A 24,401-nucleotide genomic window follows, 5' to 3' on the forward strand; every position below is an offset into this window, starting at 1 on the left:
AACACACAAGAAGTAACGAGGACTGCACGGAACATGACTGCCTGGTAAGGGGTACAAAGTAAAAGACACCGAGGTGTTCATATTCAATGGAAGTTTCAGCAGATTGTAATGAACGTCCCCCGTGGCAGCTGGGGCCAGATGAAGACCTTGATCGTGTTTGCAGGTAAGAAAACGAGTGAGTGAGAGAGCACAGTCGAAGTAGGAGGTGAACAGTTGCGGGTATGCTATCAAACTGAGTGTGGCAGTGCCATGCCAACACTGCACTGAGTTAATTCACCTTCCGGACAGCCTGTGAAGGGCGTTGGGCTGGGATGTGCAGTTCTGTGGGCAGCCTGATGTTGTGGATTGCCAGGGGATTCCACAGGGTAGCAAGATCAACGTAATATCCCAGGTAGTGTTTGTTTTCTTGTCCGGTCGGGAATTGTTCCAGGTGTAATACACAGATCAAAGGGCCGGATATTGGCGAAATAGGACGTCCATAACACGTATTACTGCAGATCCAAGCTTGGGAAGAAAGTGAAATGAAATGAGATCAATAAAGCCAGTAGAGTTACAGGAGTCATCACAAAGGGAACGGTCACAAGCCCTCGAAGCACTACTATAAGCTTTAACATATAAGTGGTTCGTGGCTAAGATGACTTTCGACGCTAGCCTCGTATGCTGGAAGTGGAATGTCTGCAGTCTCATTGTATATACATATAGCTCCTATTCTGACGAAGGAAACCACGGTTATGCACGTCGATATAGGCCATGGACTCAGCAGGGTACCTTAGGCTGTCCCAGGTATAGTGTTTTTTTAACAAAAAAGTCAGTTTTTTCATCTGTAGTTTAAGGCGCTGTCAGGTGATTAACTCAGCCGAGATGAGTCCAACACCAGCAACAACAATGCTCATTTTAATTTTCTGAATTAAAAGGCCAGGCTCAGAATCAACGGTGATGAGCACCCGCGCTGCTGGGGGGTGGCGGGTACAACAACGCATTGTTAAACAACGTAACCGGGCGACTCTCTCTACAAGACGTACCCGTCCACCGCCCGAAGTTTTCATCCCTCTTGCATGCTACCAGATCTGCAAGGTGGAAAACCGTCCAAGCAGATATAATTGCGGTTTGTCCAATGATAAAATACCAATTTTTCTGGTTTTGGGGAAACCAAGTCCAGTATTAGCAGCTAAGTCAGGATGAACAACCAGACAGCAAGCAGACACAGATGAAGGAAAGACGCGGAGGAGGCAGGTGAAATGACAGCTACCAATGAGATAACGGAAGTGGAATGATATTTAGGGCGACTGCGCTAGGGCTAAACAGTGACTGAGCGTAAGATAGCGTAAGATATCATATCAGGCGAAAGTATAGCGCGATGTTGTGTGTAAGTGTTTGGTGAGTTGTGAAGCACATCATCAGATGGCTTCGGTATATATGCATAGAGAGGCGTAAAATACGTTCTAGTAATGAAAAAGCCTGGCTTTTTTGGTTCATGTCAGTTAGAGTTAGACCGAGAGCACCAGGCACCCGACAATGTTGATAGGTGTTGGGGATATCAGTATCCCCCAAAACGGCTTATTTCTCGAGTTATTGCCAATTTATTTTTCAAAAAATTCGAATTTTTAAATTGCGCGCCTTTTCCGCCCCGTTGCATCTCAATCCAAAAAGGCCGCGCTGTTTTCCTATTGGCCACTTATACTTTGTGTGCATTAACTGATTTATCGCTCTCCAAAGTCGCTCGAAATGTATATATGTATATACGACGTTGCTCTCACCGCAATTCGCCTTTGGTTGAGGCAGTAAAAGCCCTCTTCTGAAGGTCTGGTCTTCTCTCTCTGCACTAGGAGTGGTTGGGCTCGCGTCATAGCTGGGGATTTGTGCGCTCGTTCTCAGGTCGCGTATAGCCGTTGATCGTCCGAGTATAGCCGTTGGCCCTACCCGATTCCGATACATATTACTTGGCGACGAGGTGTTTCGTTTTACTCGTAATGGATCCTGCGAAAGTAGAGGCCCTTCTCGAGCAACAGCTTAAGCTCATCGAGATGCTTACGCAGCTGAAGGTTCCCGCTAGTGGTGCTACGTCCAATCCGGCGCCCGGTCAGCAGGTAGACGCGATTGCGAATAGCATAGCGGAATTTAACTACAACCCAGACGCTAACATTACGTTCGAGACATCTTTCCGCCGCTGCAAAGACCTATCTTGAGTTGATCTTGCTGCGCAGGATGATACGTGGAAAGTCCATCTCGTGCTTCGTAAACTTGGCCCGGCAGAGCTGGACAAGAACTGGAAACTGATCCTACCACAGAACCCACACGACAGGTCATTCGATGACACCGTATAGACGCTGAAGGCTACTTTTGGGAAACTGTCTTCTCAGATCAATACGCGGTACCTCTGGCTAAAGTTGGTTATGAACGAGTTGGATGACTTTCTGACACACGGTGGCATTGTTAATCGTGAATGCGAACGTTTCAAGTTGAAGTTGCTCACAAGTGACCAGTTCAAATCCCTGATTTTCGTATGCAGCCTCCAATCTCCAAAGCTCGCAGACATACGGACGCGCTTGGTCAACTGACTCGAGCGAGACCCATCGCTGACACTCAACGCCATTTCTGACGAATACCAACGGTTGACCAACCTACAGCATGACACCACTTTGGTCCAATCTGGGGGCCAAGGTGCTCCCGAAGTTCATACGGTTCTCCAGGCCTCCAAGTCACCTGGCTCTCGAATATCTGGCCCGTCCTCCTCTGGTCCGTCGCGATCTGGCAATACCCGATCAAGTCAGCAGAATGTCCAGAAGAAGAAGCCGTCATCCCCGTGCTGGAACTGCGGGACTTGGTACTTGTCAGGCTGTCCTTACGAACAACATTGATGCCGACAATGCAAGACCATGGGTCACGAAGACGGATACTGCAAGGCACGCCAAACCAGCACATCCCACGGCGCCTCCAAGAAGCAACCACACTCGTAGAACTCCAAGCAAGTTGGCTCCGCTTTGAGCCTGCTTGCGACATTTAAAGTCAGTGTCCCGTCTCATCGGAAGTTCTTTGGAGTCCTGGTCAATGGACGTCCGGTCCGACTGCAGTTGGACACTGCATCGGACATCACGATCACATCGGAGAAGCTTTGGAATACGCTTGGGCGACCGCCTGTCCGAAGCTCATCCAGAACCGCCATCAGTGCCTGTGGCGGCGAACTGCGGCTTTCCGGAGAACTGCAATGCTCTGTCTCATTCAAAGGAACGACATTCACTGGGTCATGTTATGTGGCCGCTGCCGAACTGAAACTTCTTGTCCTTGATTGGTTCGACGGTCTTGGTTTGACAGATGTCCCCCTCGGTTCCATCTGCAACGCGATCCGTTCTCACGTTCCCGCTCCAGATCAAGCCGGTGATATTATTCAGCGCTTCGCCAAAGTTTTCGAACCTGGCCTTGGTTGCTGTTCCAACACACAAGCAACCCTTTAAATTCGACCGGACGCTATCCTAGTGTTTCGCCCCATGAGACCAGTCCCACACGACTCCTTGCCACAGGTTCATGCAGAACTTAAGCGTCTCGAGCAACAAGACGCCCTATCTCCAGCAACTTACTCCGAATGGGCAGCACTGATCGTCGTAGTGAAGAAGCTAAATCGGTCAATCCGCATTTGTGCCGATTTCTCAACCGGTCTGAATGCTCCTCTCCAGCAGCATCACTATCCACTACCAGCGCCAGACGATCTATTCACTGTGCTAGACGGTGGGAAGTTCTTCGCAAAAATCGACCTTACGGAAGCGTACCTTCAAACTGAAGTCGCACAAGAATCACGCCCGCAGTTGACGACCAGCACACGCCGTGGGCTACATCAGTACAACCGTCTTCCGTTTGGCATCAGAACTGCCCCTGCAATCTCCAGCAGTTGATGGACACCATCCTCTTTGGCATTCCAGGTGTGGCCGCAAACCTGGATGATGTGATGATTGTCGCTGGCTCTCCTGCTGACTCACTGCTGAACTGCGCATGCGAATTGACATGGTGCTTCAACGCATCCAGGAGAATGGTCTTCGCCAACGTCTGGAGAAATGTCACTTCGTCCTGGCAACAGTGAAATATCTTGAGTTCATCTTCGACGCCTCTGGCCGCCATTCCGCCCAGAGAATATCCGAGCTACACAACAGATGCCACTTCCGAAACATGCCTCATCGTTACGCTCTTTTTGGGGGCTAATCAGGTACTATTCGGTATTCCTGCCTACGCTACACGATATCCGGCCTCTGCTTGATCGGTTGCTTGGAAAAGACGTCCCCTGGTGTTGGTCAAAAGAATGTGAGAAAGCTTTCTGCAAGCTAAAAACGATGCTCAGTTCTGATATGCTGCTGACCCACTACTACCCGATGCTACCGATTATTGTGGCAGGTGACGCCTCCAATTTTGGAGTCGGTGCCGTCATCCTACACGTCTTCCCAGACGGATCAGGGAAAGCCATTATTCACGCGTCGAACTCGCTAGCTTCAGCAGAACAGCGATACGGCCAAATAGAGAGAGAAGTGTTGGCATTAGTGCTTGCGGTTCGGCGTTTCCACGAAATGCTGTATGGCCGCTCTACTCACCGATCATAAACCACTGCTCTCCATCTTTGGTTCAAAGAAAGGTGTTCCCGCGCACTCTGCCAACCGCCTGCAAAGATGGGCCCTGATTATGCTGGGGTATGACTTCGATATGCAATATCGACGCACCACCGACTTCGGCTAGGCCGACGTACTATCTCGCCTGATTAGCAACCAGCCAAATCCCGAAGACACGGTTATTGCGCAGGTTGCTTCCGAGGACTCAGCCGACCCCCACTTGGTCCAGTTTATTCGGGCACCACCCATGATGGTAACAGAGGTTTAAAGAGCTACCACGGTTGATCGAACGCTTCAAAAGGCAATCCGATTCCTGAATTCGCGGTGGCCCTCGAACCTCAAAGACGATTGCCGCCGACAGCTCCTCCATTGCCGAGATGCTTTGGCTATCGTAAACAATTGTTTAGTGTTTGGAGACCGCGTAGTGATTTCCAAAGCCCTACGCCATCAAGCTCTCCGTCAGTTTCATTCGGGACATCCCGGAATAAACCGAATGAAGTCACTCGCCCTTAGTTACACTTACTGGCCACACATGGATTGCGACACCTATGACTAAGTCAGAGACTGCTCAAAGTGTCAACAGGCCGCGAAGAACCCCCATGCCTTACGCCAGCTGCCTGGCCTCGACCCGAACGCCCGTGGTGCCGGGTGTATATCGACTACGCTGGCCCTGTTAATGGAGTAAAATACCTCATCTTGATTGATATCTTCTCCAAATGGCCAGAAGTTGTGCCTGTCGTCCGGCCAACGACAACTAACACCGTGAGGGCATTGTCACAACTCTTCAGCCAGCACGGCCTACCGAAAACCTTGGTATCAGACAATGGATCACAGTTCTGCTCCAGCTACTTCCAAGAGTTCTGCCGATAAAATGCCACCACACACGTCCGTTCGCCACCATAATACCCGCAGTCCAGCGGGCAGGCGAGACGTTTCGTCGATACGTTCAAGCGGGGGCTGCTCAAGTCTCGAGGGAAGGGGACGCCCGCCGAAGTTATCCAGATATTTCTTTTGGTCTATCGGACCATTGCAAATAAATCTCCAGAAGATCGGAAGTCACCCGCTAAAGCACACGTGGGCCGGAAATTGCAAACTACCAATTCGGCCATGTGTCCGGCACCGATGGCTCGTTCCCGACCTGACGTAAACACAAACCCGAACCAGTTTCAAATAGGCGAAAGTGTTTTTGCCCGAGACTATCGACCAAAGCACGAAGGCTGGATCGCAGGACACGTCTTACGAAAACGCGGCAGCGTAATGTATGACATCTCTGTGAGCCATGACATCTGGACCCGCCACAGGAATCAACTGCGTCCACGTCATCTATCAGAGCCACCGGCATCCCAGAGCGACCTTCTACTCGACATACTTCTTGACACCTTTTAACTGAACGCACCATCAAGTGAGCCAAACCTTCTACCAAGAAGATGGACAGACCGTCGTCGACACCAAACCACTCATTTCCAAATGAAACCCCGAAAACCCCGGTACTGGCGTTTTCTTTCCTCAAGGGTAGATGTTGGGGATATCAGTATCCCCCAAAACGGCTTATTTCTCGAGTTATTTCCAATTTATTTTTCAAAAAATTCGAATTTTTAAATTGCGCGCCTTTTCCGCTCCGTTGCATCCCAATCCAAAAAGGCCGCGCTGTTTTCCTATTGGCCACTTATACTTTGTGTGCATTAACTGATTTATCGCTCTCCAAAGTCGCTCGAAATGTATATATGTATATACGACGTTGCTCTCACCGCAATTCGCCTTTGGTTGAGGCAGTAAAAGCCCTCTTCTGAAGGTCTGGTCTTCTCTCTCTGCACTAGGAGTGGTTGGGCTCGCGTGTTGGGCTCCGTCATAGCTGGGGATTCGTGTGCTCGTTCTCAGGTCAAGTATAGCCGTTGATCTTACCCGATTCCGACACATATCAATCCGGACCATGGACTTGACTAGAACGGGGTAAGGTGTTTGCCGGTTGACGGTCATTTCAAGGGCTCAGAAATTGCATTAGGAGGGGCCACAGGCACATTTATGTGGAAGTTTGGGTATGAACGAGTTTGCAGAGGAAACGCTAAGAGTCAGAAATTGAGGAGCTCGTGTGTCAGAGGGAGCAGAAACAAGCGTAGACGTTTGGGCCCGAGGAAGGTCATTAGGTCAGATGATCCGGAATGACAAAATGCGTTGTTCTGTAAACGAGCTGATGATGGGTTTGTCTTGTTATAACCATCAGGGCTATCCAGTTTAGTGATGAAAACCGAGCGCAATATAGAGGCTGAGCAACACCCGTCTTCCCAATCTGCTGATGTGCCTTCATTTCTCGAAAACCATATTTTCAGTCGATCTTTCCTCCTTACGATCAACCCACATTTGAGCCTCTTTTTCCCTGTTTTGCGCCTCCTGAGATCCGTATTTTAGTTTGCATTTTCAGAAAAAACATGAGAATGTGTAAGAATATCCAGCAGCGCATTTCCGTCACTTGCCCCGTCAATAAGGATTATGCCCCCTGCAGGCTATTCCTCCATCATTGAGTCCCACTTAAGCCTACTTCTCTTGTAACTCACCCTCAATATTATTTTTTGTCACTTTTACAACCCCAAAATGTGTGACCACTCACATGGAGGGGTTAACGACAAGGTCGCACAAAACCTTGACCAAATCGGCTTCATTCCAGAGCAGTCTGCCAGAATCCATTGATTTTTCTTGCTTTGCAGTTTTAATCAATCAGTTGAAACTGTTCTCGCGTCAATTATTCTCACTGATTGAGCATATCTATCACAGACCCTTTTATTGATGAGTGTTCACCATGCTATCTCAATATTTACTCGCTCATTATTGTCTTATTTGGGCCCACAAAACGGCACCCGTTCCACAAGTGACTACTGAATCCTCGTATACATTCACATTTGTGCACCGCCTGACCATGTCCCATTTGCCTTCCACCACAGGCGATGAAGACCACAAAGTCCTTCTACTTAAGCCAACATGTTATTCTGAAATTGGGAGCGACATCTGGCTACCCGAATTTACCGATCTTGGGATTCCCACTTGCCTACATCCCTATCATAATTTATTGAAATCAATTTCCACAAAAAAGGTTTTCGAACTATTTATTTGGCGAACCGCGCACAATGTGTTTCTTATGGCTGCTTGTTTGAGAGGGTTGACTTTCACGGTCACCAAATCAGCCCCGATCCCAATTACCAGTTTACCGGAAAAGCACAGCCCCAAAACTTTGGGAGGTTTCTTTACGGCCCACGGTTTCCCCGAAAACTGGAAGTGAATTTTACACAATGTACACAGTAAATTTTACCCAAAAAATTCCTAAAGTGTTTGGGTCAGTTTCATGGGTCGGATGCCGCATCGTTGATATATTTACTTACAGAAACCACGCACAACAACGTATTTTGAGGCGCCCTTCTTGCTTCGAGTTTAACACACGAGGATAATACATGAGAATAACGCAACATCTTGTGAAATTTGGGCGTACGTATCCATCTCTGTGAGTGGTCCCAGCTATCAGGTCTGTATAACTATTCAAGAAGTAGTGAGGCACAGTTTGCTTTCCGGCTTGTATTTTGTCATTAACTCACTGGTCCGAGGAACTTTTACACTTCGCTTCACTACGAAAGCGATACGAGTTTCAGTACACGCCATAATACTGCGACTCCCTCTACAATTTATCTACATTGCTAATCCCCTTTCAGAGTAGATAATGGGTACATTTGAACAAGTTATAACAAAGCTGGGATTCGAGCTCATCAGTCCCCACAGTTTAAAAAATGGTTGCCTAATGGAATATGATATCACGGATTACTGTCAGGCTCAAATCGCTTAAAATGAACAAACTTTGCAGATAGATCTGCGACTGAAATATCTTGTTGAAAATGGTGAAGCCCACATTGTGCTCGTGGACGCAAATACGTGGGAGTGTCACTCATGCAACTATGTTTTTTCATCTCCTCCTCGACTAAACCAGTACCGAATCATTTGTTCCGGGAAATCTAGCATCGCTATTCCGTGTGCTCACCGCGGTGGACGCGTTCATGGTATTTGGATAACTGGTGCGATTTCCGAAGAAACAAAGCTTGCGGACAATCATTACCTATGTCTGTGGGTCCAACGTTGTGAGAGTGAAGAATTGCAAATGAAGAACATACTCGGTTCGCCATAACCACCCGGGAGGTTGTCAGATAATTTGCAAATAGTGATGCGCATGATAAGGTGATCATCATAACACCTACCATTGGGTTTCAGCCTAAGTGAAGGAGGCCGTCAATGATTTCACATTAAAACCATGAGAACTTAGTTGGCGTAAATGACTAAGATACGTTTGGTGGTCCACGATGTCTGATCAACCAACTAAATGTAATCTCCGTCGATCATGGTGGATGGCTGGAAGAACCTAGCTGACGCACGCGACTAACGTACCACCAAGTGTTTACGATGCATACTCAACTAGTTGGATAAATTCTCCGTCGATCATTTTGCTAAAGCACGTCCATCCATCCCACTGGGAAAAGTCAACGGCCCAAATTGAATGAGATGTGCTTATTAGCATTACATATGTTCTGACTAGTAATATAAGGCCCTCTTGGTACATAGTGCTTAGCGAGTTATGGAGTTATGGGGAAAGTATAAACTAATTTATTTAAATACCATTATGAGGCAGGCCGCTGACAAACTGTGAGTAATACTTCCTCTGAAATGCGGGCACTTCTGTGGTGATAACCCCGTAGAAACGTGACATGCCGTCATTTTTGGTGACTAATTGGTATTTTGATGTCAACATAGTAGGTTGCCTCGAGAAACAAGCTTACCCGAAATGCACGATGCCTCCTTGAGGAACGATCATATTGCAACTAGTGGATTTTTCATGCGTCAGGCGAAATCCTTCATGTTCGCATCACTTTTGTTGAACAATCGTCGTAATTATTTTGGTGAGTTCACACCAAAACTGGAAGCACTGGACTCGAGTTTCGCTAAAAACAGGGTGCATAAGCGGGGCAAATTGATGGCCGTCCCTTAGTTTGAGCCCCGGACATCTGAGATGGGAGGCGAGCGTGTAACGACTACTACACTAACACACTTTAGGCGCATCTGAAATTTAAATGTGACCAGGCGAACGAGTTCACGCTTAAGCGACGAGACAGGCTTGAATGATTAATCAAGCGATGACAAAATAGCTGTCCTAGCAATGACGATCTATTTACTGGCCTATCAGGACTTCCCGGTTAGTTAGCAATACAGACGCTTGAGACCCAGGTTCTTATGTGAGGGGTCGCGGCATATGTATTGTTTATATTCAGAGCGCTCTTGTTTCAACCACTGCCCTCCTATCCTGTGGTAACGATTCTGTTGGGTCCATGTGACGGAAGAAAAAGAAGAAGAAGGGCTCCCTGGAATGATTACGCCGGGACATAAGGGCAAATTTTTAACCGAGAGTGAGGTGAATATAAACAGTACATTACCCACAACCCATACAACTTAATCACACGAAATCATCATTGTTTCTTTCCTTAAACGGCCACTCCAAAGCGTTGGTGCTAGTTTTATGCTGTCATACGTTGACTATCGATCAGCTCCTTCCCAGAGCAGAAATTCTGGACATGTACAGACTTTTGGGAAACAATGTGTTGAAATTCTTTTCCTCGGTTCAGGTCAACGTTATGAAATACCTTCTTTGCAAGTTTAGCAAGCCCACCCGTTCGATTTCTGGTCATGCCAATGGCTAGACAAAAAACAAATTAATGACATAGACACTCGGTTGTGGGCAAACCTGAAGATTGCCACAGCACAGGAGGCAAGGTTTGTCGTTAGAAAAGTCAGCGTGATTTAACACGCGGTCGCTTGCAGGGTCACAAAGCACACAAAAGCCCAAATCGGCGTCTTTTGACCACTTTCCTGGTTGAAGCGCGGTATCCCCGAACACCGACAGCAGGTAGCCAGTCACAGACCCAAAGCTTCCACGCCGTTGGATCTACCTCCTGAGTAACCCACTGCTTGTAGCAGTTGTGGCCTTCCTGTGTCCCAGGACATGCAGTTTATCCATCACCCGGTTAATTTATTGGAACAGGTCATCGAAAATTGGTGGTTGACTCTGGAAAGTGTTTAAGGGGTGCACCTTGCTTTTGTAGGTTGTAATCAGACAACTAATAATGAAAAGGACCAATAATGAAGAAACCTAGGAAATCATTTATGGACAATATTTCTGACGGTTTGGAACAGACCGGCATACCGTATGGAGGATAAATGTATCCAAAAAAGCTGTATCGACCGGTGAAGGGGGTATATGCATTTACTAGCACAGGTATCAGTCGTCTGGAAGCACTTGGGCGTTTTCACAAGGAACTGTAATTCACCCAACGTAAATTTTCCCCACTTTTTTAGTTTTAACGGAATGGTAGTGCAGCCTTGGGGATCAGGTTCTTGAGTGCCTCCAAACGAGGGGAAATGCGTACGTGGTCACCCGACAGACAGATTTCAGAGCGCAACCGTCGCCTCTCCGAATTTTCCTTCGGTCACAAAGGTATGACGTTTGCGTCTCATGTTCTCGCATGAGCCACTGCGCATGCCGGGGCACATTCTAGATCGTATGTTCAAGTGTGCCTGAGTGGTACGCCCACGTTTTCGGGCTACTGCTCACATTCTGCAGACGGTTTTTGGTTACATAGTCAAAGCGGACCATTTAGTATTGTGCATACACAGCCCTTTTGAGGATGGTGGGCCGTGAAATAACATAGGAACCGTGTGTCAGTTTGGCGCAGAAAATGCAGGTCCTATCAGAATCTGTGTGCTGCTGTTATGCTAAATACAGAACCTATTGTACAGCACTGTCCGGGCTGGCCATATAGTGGAATGTGTTGGTTGTTTGCGGTGTCCATGACCAAAATACACGAACGGTAGGTACGCTCTTCAATATAGATTTGCTAATGTAAATTGGCACATGACACCGCAGCAAACCACTGCTCTCGCTGCCAGCATTTTAGCTGTCAGTTTGCCTATGACGAAAGTTTTCACTTGATATTTTTTGTCGATCAGTTCCTTGAACCAGCCAAACGGTCTATAAGTAGGGCAAACTGCTCGCTTCCCACAAAGGCATAAATAACCGATCACCTGGAATCCGTGCCATCTGTGATCAGAAAGGCGTAAAGCGTCTATCTACGGGCCAGATTTTTGTTGCTTTAGAAAAATTTACCCAAATAGTTGTGTCATTTGTGTTCCGACGGCATTCTTTGCACCTCAAAAACGTCAAAACGGTGACATCTACTGCAACCTGGTGAAGCTTATGCGGCTGTAGAGACTTCCCACAGACTTCAGTGGGAGCACATGTCCGGCCTTGTGAAGCCTTGGTATGACAAAGAGCCTATCAACTGCCACTGTCATTTGATCAACAGAAATGGTCGACATTTTCGGTGTTAGTTGTATACGTCCCGAGTGATTAGGACCTTGCCGAATTCATCAGCACAAAATGTCGCGATGCATAGGACTACATTCCACACCTCACCCGGGACTTGCCGGTACCAAGCTCTTCTCAGGCTTGCTGTCGATTTACTGGACGCCGGTCGTACAATAACTTGGAAACCTCATAATTTTTTTGGAAAAATAAATGGTGACTGTGACTGACCGACCGGTATTTTGCGTGCTGCGTTTTTATTAGTTATTGCGCTCACCTAACTGGCTTCTTCGGATCCCTCAACCTTCGGTTGGTTTTGCTACCTCTTGCAGTACTCCCACTCGTAGCGCCCAAAATATCCAGTGTTTCGATCGCCCGCAACAAACACTAAAGCCGCATGATTTTTATGTATTCCTTCACCGCTTTATCAAATGCCGTAATGGATGAGGACTAGATGGCTGCAAATTTCTCAACAAATACATTTTAAGCCACATCTGAATTTTAAAATTGAGTGAGCACAACCCGTTGATGCGGGAGATGGATTAAAGCAGGTTCCCTCGAAAGCAAATTGGACTGTTTGCTCTGAAAAGACGTACAGCAAAGTGAAGCATTTTTGCGCAAAAATTTTCCATGACACTGGCTAATAAGGAACATCTTGCATACCCGTATCACCTCAGTCGGCGTCCAACCAAAGTCTGTTCAGATAACTTTGTGAATCTCCGGTGCGGTGCTTAGGATTCTGCCATCAAATACTGTGTTCCATTCCTCGCAATTCCGAGCTGTATCTGCGTGATTATCTTTCAGTCAATACCTAGAAGCAGCAAGCTCGAAAACCGAATTGAACTTGTTAATTGTTTTAGTGTGCTGAAACATTACCACAAATTTGAGACACCAAAACAAACAAGGCGGTGAGATGCTGCCGTGTGATCTTTTTTTCGTTCTTACCCTGTTTTCCGCCAGCACCCTGAACGGTATGTCCCTCTGTTGCTTGATATGTATTTTGAGTATGTTTCTACTTTTTTGTATGAAAGAATCTTTAATAAATACCACTCGTGTTTGCAGGTCCTCTCGTTGAATCCAGCTCGGTTCAATCCGTTCGATTTGTCCCTGTTCGCGATGCACGACAGGAACCCGTCATTCACCTCACAAATAGCATCACATTTGTCACATTGGATGCATCCTCTCCTATTTCGCGGACTGTGTATTTCGCTAAACGGAGCATGTATATCGAACAATCTTTCGTCTTTGCCTGTCTCGTAAATCCTCAGACTACTCCCTTGAAGGGGATCGCTTTGTGTTGCCGGAAGAACCGGAATGCTGCAGATCTCCACTGTCCTCGAGTTCCCGAAGGCAAACCCCATGGAACAATAACTTGCGCTGGGACCGAGTTTTCTTACGACTCCAGTGAATTCACTGGTGCCAACTTTTCTATACACATTAGGGAAAAGCAACAATTCAAGGACCCAATGGATGGGCTTTTCCGTTGTCATGTTACAGACAGCAGCAAGACCACAATTATTTCCAATGAGATTGAAATACGTGATGCAGTTTACTACATTCGACAGCTCCAAACTAGGCCAAGCAACTCCATAACGGTGATTCCACCAATTTTTCACTCGGAGTTCCCGCGACCTTTCTATTGTGTTGACGATACTTCCCGAGAATGGCCTGTCTGGATGAGTACACTAAGTGACGATGTTGGAACCATTTTGTGGGGTTACTGTGAGATACTTGTACCAATGAACGCGCATACATGCCTCCAAGTACATAAGGCTCTTCCAAAGGCGGTTGCTACTGCGTATGTCAACGGAACGATGTTCCTGACGGACCCAAGCTTTCTATCTAAAAGAGAAGTTGCCATTGTATGTCGTGATGAAGATGTCCGTGCCCCCGTCAGAACTTTCGCTGGAGGACAAATAGATCATAGTTCAATGATTACTAACGGTTTATCTGTGGATACAACCTCAGACTATGTCCAAAAGCTCCAACCGCTTACCGAATTGTATCAAAATTTCACGTTCATTTATGGGGGCCTGCCCAAAGGTTTTTCACTAAATGCACTCTATCGTGAATCAGAAGCTGGTTGTTCCTTCCAGTGGAGTAAAGATGGAGCAGATGTTCCACTCAGTGGCGCAAGCAAATTTTCTTACCAACTACCATTGGTTGATGAGTTGCTCTTGGGTGGTACGTACAAGTTGACGGTCGTGTCAAAATCTGACGAAAGTGATAAACTTATTTTCACCTTCGTCGTAAATGTAGTGCGTCCGCCCGAATTCACGGATATTCGGTGTTTGCCAAGGTTGTTCTACGTCATGAAAGGAAACAATTTTACTACACTGTGCCCTTTTATTTCAAGACCGCAACCGAGAGCGTTTGTTGGAGTAAACCATTTGGAGGCTGCTACTGCGGTGGAATTGCGGCGAATGCTGGAAAAGGAAGCAATCTTGAACAAGAAGCTTTCACAGCTTGACATAGATTTCGGAGTGGAGAATATTGCAGAACCACCTGAAGTAACCATAACTGTCAATTCTTTGCAGTCGGAACAAGACTTTGATCTTTCTGTTCGCCTAACAAGTCCTTTCGGAGGTTCACGTATTTTCAGTTCTCTCAAAGTTGTCCGTAAGTTGTCTTCGCTGTCCTTTATACTTCATGCCTCCTAGTGGACTCAGTGGTTATTTATCATAGCTTCATGCGTCTGAAGTCAATTCACTATTTATTGTCCTCATTTAGATTTAGTTAACTCAGTAGTATCAGCTAGGACAGAAAATTTGATATATTTGGCGATGAGTTTTCACTTTCTAGGTATTCGCCCTTCGTCATCCGTAAACGTGTCGCAAACTTTCTAGACAGAACGTGGGGGCTGTATCCTCACTTCAAAAAGTACACAGTCCGCCTGATTTTCTAGCATGGAAATTGTCGTCTATTACCGAAAAAACGTGTAAGGCCAAAGCTATGCGTTTTTGTGATGGTTACTATGTCCTAACAACAGAAGGTTTAGGAAGACAAGCGTCTTAATTCTTTCGGTTTTGTGTTGGGAAGTCGCTGCTGTGTAACCTACGGATGCATAAACCTACGGTGAAATGTTAATGAATGAAAAGAGGTTGTTTACATGAAAACCAGACCCAAACCCGAAAACCAAACATGAGGCATCCAACAAAACCCTGTTTTTGTATTCAAATAGGAGCGGATAGTTAGTAGAAAACAACTAGCAACTTCTATTTGAAAAGAAGAAATTTCACAAGTTTCCATATTCGATGTGATGTTTCTTAAGACGACTTTTTTCAATCGGGTATCCATCGAGTAAGGTTTATAATTTTCTAGCGGCTTACTACCACCCACTGGTATGGCTACAAAGCTTATAAGAGTACACAACTCTGTTGAGCGGTCACGTCCAATCTCACGAGAATTGGAAGTCTGCTTGCAATTGGAAAGCATAAATTAGCGAAATACACTCATTTGCAAGCTAACCAAATTAGTTTGCGAATGAGCGTACTTCGCTAATTTCGTGCAATTTGGTTTCAAGTAGAACATAAGGTTGGCGGAAGCTCGGGGACTGCGCTTTTAATGAGCCCCAATAAGAGCGAAACCGTTCGTGCGCCGTCGACAACTTTTCAGCAACCATACAAGTAGTGCGTTACAAATGAAGCAGAAAGTTATTTGCAGCCAACAATAGACTGGGAACTAGCCAAACACTAATAACGAAGCTGACTAACTGACGGCGTAATTCTCAACAATGTGCGTAATTATTCGGGTTCCGCTACACTTGCCAGCACTCCGCTTACATATGGCATAAGAACTCAACCATTCGCTCTTCAAAATACTACCGAATCGTTAATTCTAATGTCAACTTTGTCTGTCGTAGTGTTCTGGGCTGTTGTTGGATGGAGTACGCAAAGTAAGTAGGTCAGTCCTGCTGCTGCGCCAACGGCGGATAACTGGTTATCGATAGCTTCTCCGAAAGCTATGGTACTTTTTCATCAAGTTCCCATCGTTTTAGTTGTATGGCTGGCAACCACTGGTGTAATGCTGCTGACGTAACATTAAGGCTAGGAAAACTGGCTATTTCCATGGTCCTCCGATTCCTCAGTGTACACAGTACCCCCAAAACCTAACGTCCTAGGTTCCCACTCGAGGAATACTACTTGAAGTCCAAGAAAGAGGCTGCAGTATTTCATCTACGTAGGCCTTTTTGTTTCACCCTGGCTGCATCCGGCTTACAAAGACGTATGCTGCCTCAGGACGGTTGTTTTGTTCGCAACGAAATGCGTAAGGAACAGGTCTTTGCTTCCAAAGATGAAGCCTTATTCAAGAATAGAACGAAGCTTCCCGGTTTCAAACTTTGTTAGATTAAGAGGGATAGCTTGTTCCCCAAAAGTGTGTTTTGTTTGTTCCGGTGGAAGCATAGGAATTATTCCCGTGTCCTATCATATTATTCTTCGTCGAGTAATTTATTGCCCTAGAGGCCACATAGTTTGTATGCCGCCTGGCATAAGTTGTCCCTTCAAAAACTTGATGTTCAGAGCTCTCCGAGATAAAACCTTGTTGACCTAAGAAATGCAATCGTTCTCGTTTTTGCAAAAGATCAAAAAGTGAAGGAGTTGCATGAAAAGCCGACCGAGGTCATCCATTTCCCCTGCACATGCTTCGCGCCTATGAAGTGCAATGTCATGGAGGACTTGCATTCTTTGAGCGTGGTTCAGTGTTTCAGGGTTGACACATGAGGTCGTATTAGCTCCGATGGTAATGTGACAGACGAATTGGATGCAAGAATCTCGAAAGCCAGAATCCCGTTTGCAAATTTATGCCACTTGTGGCGTCAAAGACACCTCACCAGGTCTCGAAGTGTGCATATGTCGGACTACAGCACTTGCTGTTTTGTTCAGCGGTTGCGAGACTCGACCACTTCTGGTGGAGCATATGAGTTCATCAGGGTTTTGACCACCGATGTCTCAGAAGTGCAGGTGGATTTGGCTGGAACCAGCAAATTCGCAATGAGACGATCAGTAGATGGGTTTTTGGTCATGCAGAGGGTACTGCCCTCAAAGAATGCAGCATAGGTGGCTGGATCATGTGTTACGCATGCTGAATTACCACCTGCCGACTTGAGTGCTGTTTTCCTTCCCTAATTAGGAGTATCGGACGCCCAGCTGTGGATAGAATTTGACATGACAAAAAGCAATAAAGGAAGTTACGAATCGTTTGATGCCACTGGTGCTGTTCGTCTTCCTGAATGGACTCACGTGGCACTCTCTATACCTGGCTAGACACACGGAGCGATATGGCGGCTAACTGATGTCAGTGACGTTCATAATGGGGTTTTCTGTTCAGACTGTGTGACTGAGTGTTGGAGGTAGGCTAGCCCCTGGTTCTCCGTTTGCCTCAGTTGTTCATTCTTTCCATTCAAAGTCTTCATTGGAATAACTTGACATGCTATATGGTAGTGAAGCACCAGTGTTCTCATCCGGTGTCGCTATTAATGATGATGATTTTTCTGGGTGTCACACGTCAGTCAGTACCACTGAATCCTTGAACGGTAGCAATTTATATCTTCTTGGAAGATTCCGCTCCGTGCATCTACAGCTGCCATTCAGGATTGCGTCTGTCCATCCAATATGCTCAAATGTTATGGTGTCTCAAAATGCTACCTTCGTCTTAGTACATTCAAAGAAAGGCGGGCTAGTGACGACACATCTAATCGCATTTGCATTCATAGGAGTCACTGACCAGTTCCCTAGGTGGCACTGTCAGAAACGGTTTGCACCCACTTTCGATTGTGATCGGTGATTGCCAAGGCCAGAAGCCAAAAGATGGCTTCTCCCAATAATAGAAGGGTGAACAGCAACGACCTACTTCCACGCTGAGCTAAGTTAAGTCCAACCACATTTATTGCCTCGCATACCAATCAATCCATGAAACTGATGTGGATGATACACCTACACTATGTTGTGTTTTTGGTTTAAACAAACTTCCAACTTTGCACCATGCGCTAATAGCTTGTCAAATATGGCCTTCTGTATGACATTGCAGTGTTTAGCCCCGTATTGTTGTTAATAGGGATGCTAAGTTTTTCTTCAGCAAGAGCCTGGACGACTGTGTTGGTTGCATTACGCGCTTTCAGGTCGTACTTGATTCTTTTCAGATTTGATGGATGACTGCACCACCTGCGGGTAGGACATAGCTAAACAAGGTCATCCAGGAGACCTGAACATCAGAGTCTTTCACAGAAGATAAACTCGACCAAGCGGTAGCTTGCGCAGATTCCCGTTGGTATTTCTCACTTGTTTGATTCATCGGGTGCCCTGTCCAGTGTCACAATTCTCCAATACCATGGAAGACGAAACTTCGAACTCAGAATTATTTTAATTACTCCGCTCTGTTCTAATTGGTGACTCCACTTCACTTAGAATAACTCACGGAAGTCGCATACATTTGATTGTTTTCCCCACAATCTTCGAGGCTGTGAAGAAAACTTCGTAACTACTGGGTTAAAAATTTGTGTTCCCCAAGAGGAGACCGATTTTGACCCGTCTTCTAGTGAAGAATAGGCCTATCAGCAATAGACTGCGAACCTAGTTTCGTAAAAAAATTGTCGTTAGTATCCATTTGATTTATGTGACTAAATGTTTGGAGTAGAGCGAGCGCCGGTTTCAGGCCCCTGTCCTTTCCAGGTCGTTTCTAAAACAGTGACTGAGTCAAATTCAGTCACCGATCTTCAGTAGCGGTGTTTCCTTCAATGACGCTGTTGGGATGGGATCTTTCAGAGGTATTCAGTTCGACTGTAGTATTTACTCAATTCATGACGGCGTGTGCCAAAGATTTCACTGGGTAGTGATGACGGCACTGCGGAAATAGTTGGCAGGTGTGTCACGTATGTAGAGCTCATTATGCTGGGCGATGATTTAACTGTTGCCCAATATCACCGCCTGCGACGGCAATTTCGCTGATGCAGTTGTTATCCTCCGCAGATTCAAAGCAGCCAACTCCTTGTGGTCGACCGATCGCTAGCCCTTCTCCGTGTTTATGGGATTATTTTTTCATGGATCTTAACTTACGTTCAGGTCTTTTTGGCCGATACTGATGATAGGCCAAGTCATCTGGTTGCGCTTCAGATGCAGAGGATTTTGTCTTCCGACCGGACAGATCATCACCAAACTTCTTGCTTAGCAAGTCATTAGGCTGACTTGTTCAAATAGCCTGATAATGAGGTTTTCTATCTAAAACCGTAGTTTTCTACTTGCCTCATTGCCTATCTTCATGAATGATCTCAAGTCTGAAATATTCATAGTACTCCTTGAAGACCCATTGTTTATCGGATCGTAATAGAACTCGGTGATACCTACACTGTTATCCATCCTTCCATTCTTTAGGGCTCGTGGAGTGGACGATCTGTTTAAGTAGTCGTGTTTCTGGTAAACACGTGTTTTTTTGTTCTACCTTGCTCAGATGCCAGTTTTAGGTTACGTATCTGGTTACTTGCATAGACGTAACTTAGTGCTCATATAATTTGTCTCGATTGTTTTGAAGCCGTCTCGCAATCACAGGCGAGTGTTTTTTTACACAGTAGGTACATAGTATACAGAAATACATTGACGAAGAATTTGGATAGGCTTGCTCAATTCATAAATTGTTTAGCCTACTGTTACTTGCACTTTGTCGGAGTGTGTCCATTTGGCCGTCATGTAACGGATATATCTATCTCGTTCAACCTAGTTCCGCCAACCCAACGTACCTGACTGTCTTCGTTTCTTTTCTCATGGTATCCAGCTGTCCCAAAACTGATGGCCTCGCCAGTAGAATCAAGTTGTGAAGAAGACTGTGACAACGTTCCGTTCAATGTCTCTTGTTCACTTGATCCTGACTTGGTCCAGCAATGGCGGCAGCTTTTTGACGTTACTGCATCCCTCACCTGGGTAGTACAAAATCAGTGGTCGTCGGATAAATGGGATCCAGATGGTATTGGACGGTTTTTCTCTGTTCCAATTTTGGATGGTGTGAGTTGCACTAAAGATTTTATAAACTCAAGCACTAAGACACGAGTTCTCGTTAAGTATGGGTTCCCTGTGTGTTGTAAACATGTACCAACACTGTACCAACACTCGCATGGTCGTTTGATATTTCTCATTTCCCTTTTTAGAGTGTGCTTTCTGTTTGGCCACAAGGATACCCTCTGAGCACCCAGAATGCAGCGACAAACTCGACTCAGATGGGCGATTCCACAACTTTCAAGTCGTTGAAGGAATTCATAAGAGAGAATGCGGCTGCAGAAGGTAGTGGAAACGTGTTCGTCCTATCTCTACGCTGCCGCGTACAGTTGTTCGTACATAATAATGAGCCCAGTTTTGCTCCTCCTCCTGGGCCAAAAATGAGACGTGGTCTACGACAACAACATCCTCTCTCACGGGACTTTTCGCCCACCGCACCTCGCCTTCTGTATGACTCCAGCTGGGAACCTGATACCACTCTGGTATCACAGTTGATTGCCTTACGGTCATTTTCCCCTGATCCACAGCCAGGTACGTAAGGTCTTTCAACCGTCAGAAACTGATAGTCAATGAAGACATTGTGCCAATTCCTGAGGGCCCTTATAGGAACTGAGTGATATGAGACAAGCTGTCGTCACCACTTTTCAACTTTGTCATTGATATGCTGCTTCGCCCTTCTCTGGAGCCCTGGAGAGTGAAATTCCACTGAAACGCTCACTCATAGATACTGAGTCCACAAACCCTTTAGGAATGCCATCCCTTTTATATAGTCCAAAGAATTCTGCCATATGGTTTTCCTATGCTTCACGCTTGCAAAGTGCTGCCACAAGACTAAAAGGGACCAGTCAATCAATCGGATAGATAGATCTGTTCGCTTGGACAGTTTTATAACTTCCATCGGACTGGCTGGAGATCTGTGACCTCAACTCACCAATGGTTAATGACACTGGCTCCTGGGTCAAATCAAGTGCCTTCAGCGTAGCTACCCGGCTTCTCATCCATTCAGACAACTAGAACGATACAAAATCAACCACATGAATATGCTGTCTCCTCAAATATGTGGCCATATCTCCCATACTCCCGAACTTTTCAATATCGACAGTTATAGCAGGCGGAACCAGTCCATCCTTGACACGTAGCTCATAGCTGACAGGTCGAACAGGTTGTTCCTTAAGTACTTGTTCATTTAACTCCGCAAAAAACCAAGTGATAGACTTTCCTAGAAATAAGAATTTCTTAATCGCGAAAAATTTCGGCTATGAATAAAAATAGAACTACGTTCTCACGCCAGATTTTGGCTTCCAGAAGAAAATCTGAAATTTGGCTGTCTGTTTTGAGCGTTGAACTGTCAGCTGATCGACCAAAACCGAGTGCTTTTTACTTGGAGATCATAACCGACCAACTCAGTCAAAAACTTCAGAATTCTTCAGATGCTTAGACTGACTCATACGGATTTGCATTCCTATCTGAACCTTGACGGTACATTGATTTCTGTGTTTCCGAGGCGTATATAATAACTGATGCTCGCGGGAAACTCAACACAAATAGATCACTAGTAGTTGTTAGAATGTTTGAAACGAGAATCCTTGGAGGCACTAATACGCTGAACCAATCGGACGCCCAGTTACCCGTCTAGTGTTCATTAAGACACCCTCGGACCTGAACAAGCTCAGTGCTCTCAGTAACTGAACCAGAGTACTGGAATGGTTACTTGGGTCCAGGTGTCTTGGAGGGTCATCGTTAGTCCCAATCATACCCGGAATCCGTGGGCTGTCGAAGAGTTTTCAGCAACCTTGTGAGTAGTTTCCTCTATGACAATAAAAGGACTTATATCGTGGCCTATTAAATATCGGTTGCTCAAACCTGCAGGTGGTGGGTGTCTGGAGGTGTAGGCACTAAGTCCCTCCAGTCCATCTTTTTTTCCTCACAGTAAGGCTTTCAAATAAATCATGGTTGTACGGCGACGAATCACCAGTGTTTAACACTGGTGTCATGCTGTTGATGATGATGATGATGAGAACGAGAGCTAGTAAAGGATGACTTACATCACTCTTTTAGAGTTCCGGATTTAGTCCTGCTTCTCGTCACCGTTTCATGTATTCCTTGCAATACGAATGTCACTACGATTCGTCAGAGCTTTGTGACGTCATAGGCCATCACGGACATGTTGGAAACACAACAACTGAGCTAATTCCAACGTCGGGTAGGAGCGGTGAATCAATGCAGCCCTTTAGTGAACTTTTTAGTAAACCTTTCAGTAAACTTCGTGATCCCCGCACGAGGACAAGTGTTTGCAATCCGGAGACTGACAATCTGAGGTCAAACATCGCGGCAGTCGTGAACTGAGCTAATTCCAACGTCAGGTAGGAGCGGTTAATCAATCCAGGCCTTTAAAAAGTATGGCCTTTTAGTAAACTTTGTTCGAAAACATGTGATCCCCGCGCGAAGACAAGTGTTTGCAATCCGGAGACTGCCAATCTGAGGTCAAACATCGCGGCAGTCGTATTATTTTGTGATGAAATTGTTCAGATTTAATTCTGTTGCGAGCTGGGAAATTTTTTTGGAAATTAATATATGAAGAAAGTATTTTTTCCAAGGTGTGTTTGGTGTGGTAATAGCAGAACTGAACTACTATTTCCTGAAAGGATTCTGGACAGGGAACAGGTTGCAATATGACTTCCAGTGGCAACCAAAGCAATTCCGGTCATGAGCGCACTTGGTGTGTGTCATGACATCTTACCTAAAGATCGCCTTCAAATGTTTCTTTTGGATTTAAGCACCTCGAACCTTCTGGTAAACTCCACAAATTGTCAGTAGTGTTCGTGCTCAACCAAGTTTGGTTCCGTCCCGTATCAACGTCTAAAGATGCACATTAAGTTAGACAATTTGCGACCATAGTATGTGAATCTATCCTAAAACCTCAGCGTTCTATGTCCTTACCACAAATGTGAGCCGTGTGTGTCTCCACTGTGCGTCTCTGAATTATCCCATATTGATTAGTTTAATGTTTTAAGACATCCTAGTACTAGCGTTCGTTTTTATCGTCAATTGGGCTATAGCAACCGCAAATCTCACCTGGATCGTTGCCGTGGTGATCGCTCTTCTCGTTGTTTTCGTTGTGATCGGTCTTGGGATCTGGCTGTACACACGTGATCGTGGTGAAACCTACATGCTTTACGACAAGGAGAGAGCTCATGGAAACGATCCCATTCAAGAGATGAAGGAAACCGAGGGATTCAAGACTTACCAACGACAGTACGTTCGTGAGCTTAGTTCGATTTAGTTACGTGCTCTACCTTCTTGCATATTTTGACCTAGGTTATTTCTGTTCAGCTGTGTATCCATGTGACGTTCAGGGGTTTTTGTATGTTATAAACGTTCTGAGTCCATCTTGGAACTGCTTTCTGATCGCAAACGAAACACCATCGAAAGCCTGTCCATCCTATTGGTGAATCCTATTAACTCCATTGGATATGGTTCAGCGGATTCATGTGGTTTTCAGGTTGATAGGCTATTAGTAAGATCTTACTCTGGTAGGTGAAGTTTCGCAAGATAGTTCCATTGGACCTGCCATTCATATGCCCGTATGTCATCAGGTCCAGCCTGTCATTTTGCTGATTCGATGCGATAACTGAACAACTCAGGGCATCCTGCAGTTAGCTGCAACAATCTAAACCTCGTGGCTTCGAATCGGCAAGTTAACCGTCTAGGGTAACCCAAAGCCATGAGAGGTTTGACTTTAGCCAGTTGAAATGGAGTTCTGGTCATTCTACGTATGAGGAGCCACTTTGGTATAAAAGTGCACTACGATCATGAGTCGGTCAAACCACCATTCATTATACATACCTGTTCAATATACATCACAATACCCGCCGTGCACTGATGGTCGATTAGGTAGTGTTCGTGTGACTATCCACGACAAAATGCACTCAGTGACCACGTGACAATGCACCACACATTGACTCAGCCGGCATACGTTGCTTTAGAATTTTGTTATCCATCGTGTGTGTTGCCTAGCTAAATCCTACGGATGGTTTTGCACAGTAGTAGAAACTGACCTCAAACGTTCCCATAAAATGAACACAGCCTAGTATTTCTACAATGCCAAGTCGCCAACCGTTAGCTACGAAGAAATCTGTTCAGTTGTGAGCTTGATAGCAATCGATCCTGTCATGTGTCTCTACTTCACTTTGTTAACATAGCTTATTTCAGTCGGAATATGATTCTGGGTCATCTGTGACCCCCATGCCTCATGCCGCTCGCGAATAAACCCTATTTGACCCTTGGTCGTTGGTTTCTTTTCTGACTGAAATTCAACCCACAGTCTGGTCAACTTCATTGTGTGCGTGTTTGAATCGGAAATCAAATTAGACGATCAGGTACTTCTGACTGTTGTCAAATCCTTGTTGATGTCGCGCAGCGCTGCAAATTCGTTTAGCACCAGCA

At 45.8% G+C, this 24,401-nt stretch overlaps 1 protein-coding gene across 1 annotated transcript in view; it reads left to right on the top strand.

Moving 5' to 3' along the window:
• Positions 1 to 12,856: 12,856 nt before the first annotated feature.
• T265_05326 (hypothetical protein) overlaps positions 12,857 to 24,401 on the top strand; it is a gene marked incomplete at both ends in the record, with an annotated part of 41,694 nt that continues 30,149 nt past the window's right edge. Inside the window, 5 exons of the mRNA XM_009170309.1 lie at positions 12,857 to 12,944; positions 13,036 to 14,592; positions 19,738 to 19,964; positions 20,108 to 20,486; positions 23,015 to 23,210. Of these exons, the coding sequence (XP_009168573.1) occupies positions 12,887 to 12,944; positions 13,036 to 14,592; positions 19,738 to 19,964; positions 20,108 to 20,486; positions 23,015 to 23,210 (2,417 nt within the window). The remainder of the gene's footprint in view (positions 12,945 to 13,035; positions 14,593 to 19,737; positions 19,965 to 20,107; positions 20,487 to 23,014; positions 23,211 to 24,401) is intronic.

The sequence above is a fragment of the Opisthorchis viverrini genome, assembly GCF_000715545.1.
Source record: "Opisthorchis viverrini unplaced genomic scaffold opera_v5_98, whole genome shotgun sequence".
Lineage (NCBI taxonomy): Eukaryota > Metazoa > Platyhelminthes > Trematoda > Opisthorchiida > Opisthorchiidae > Opisthorchis > Opisthorchis viverrini.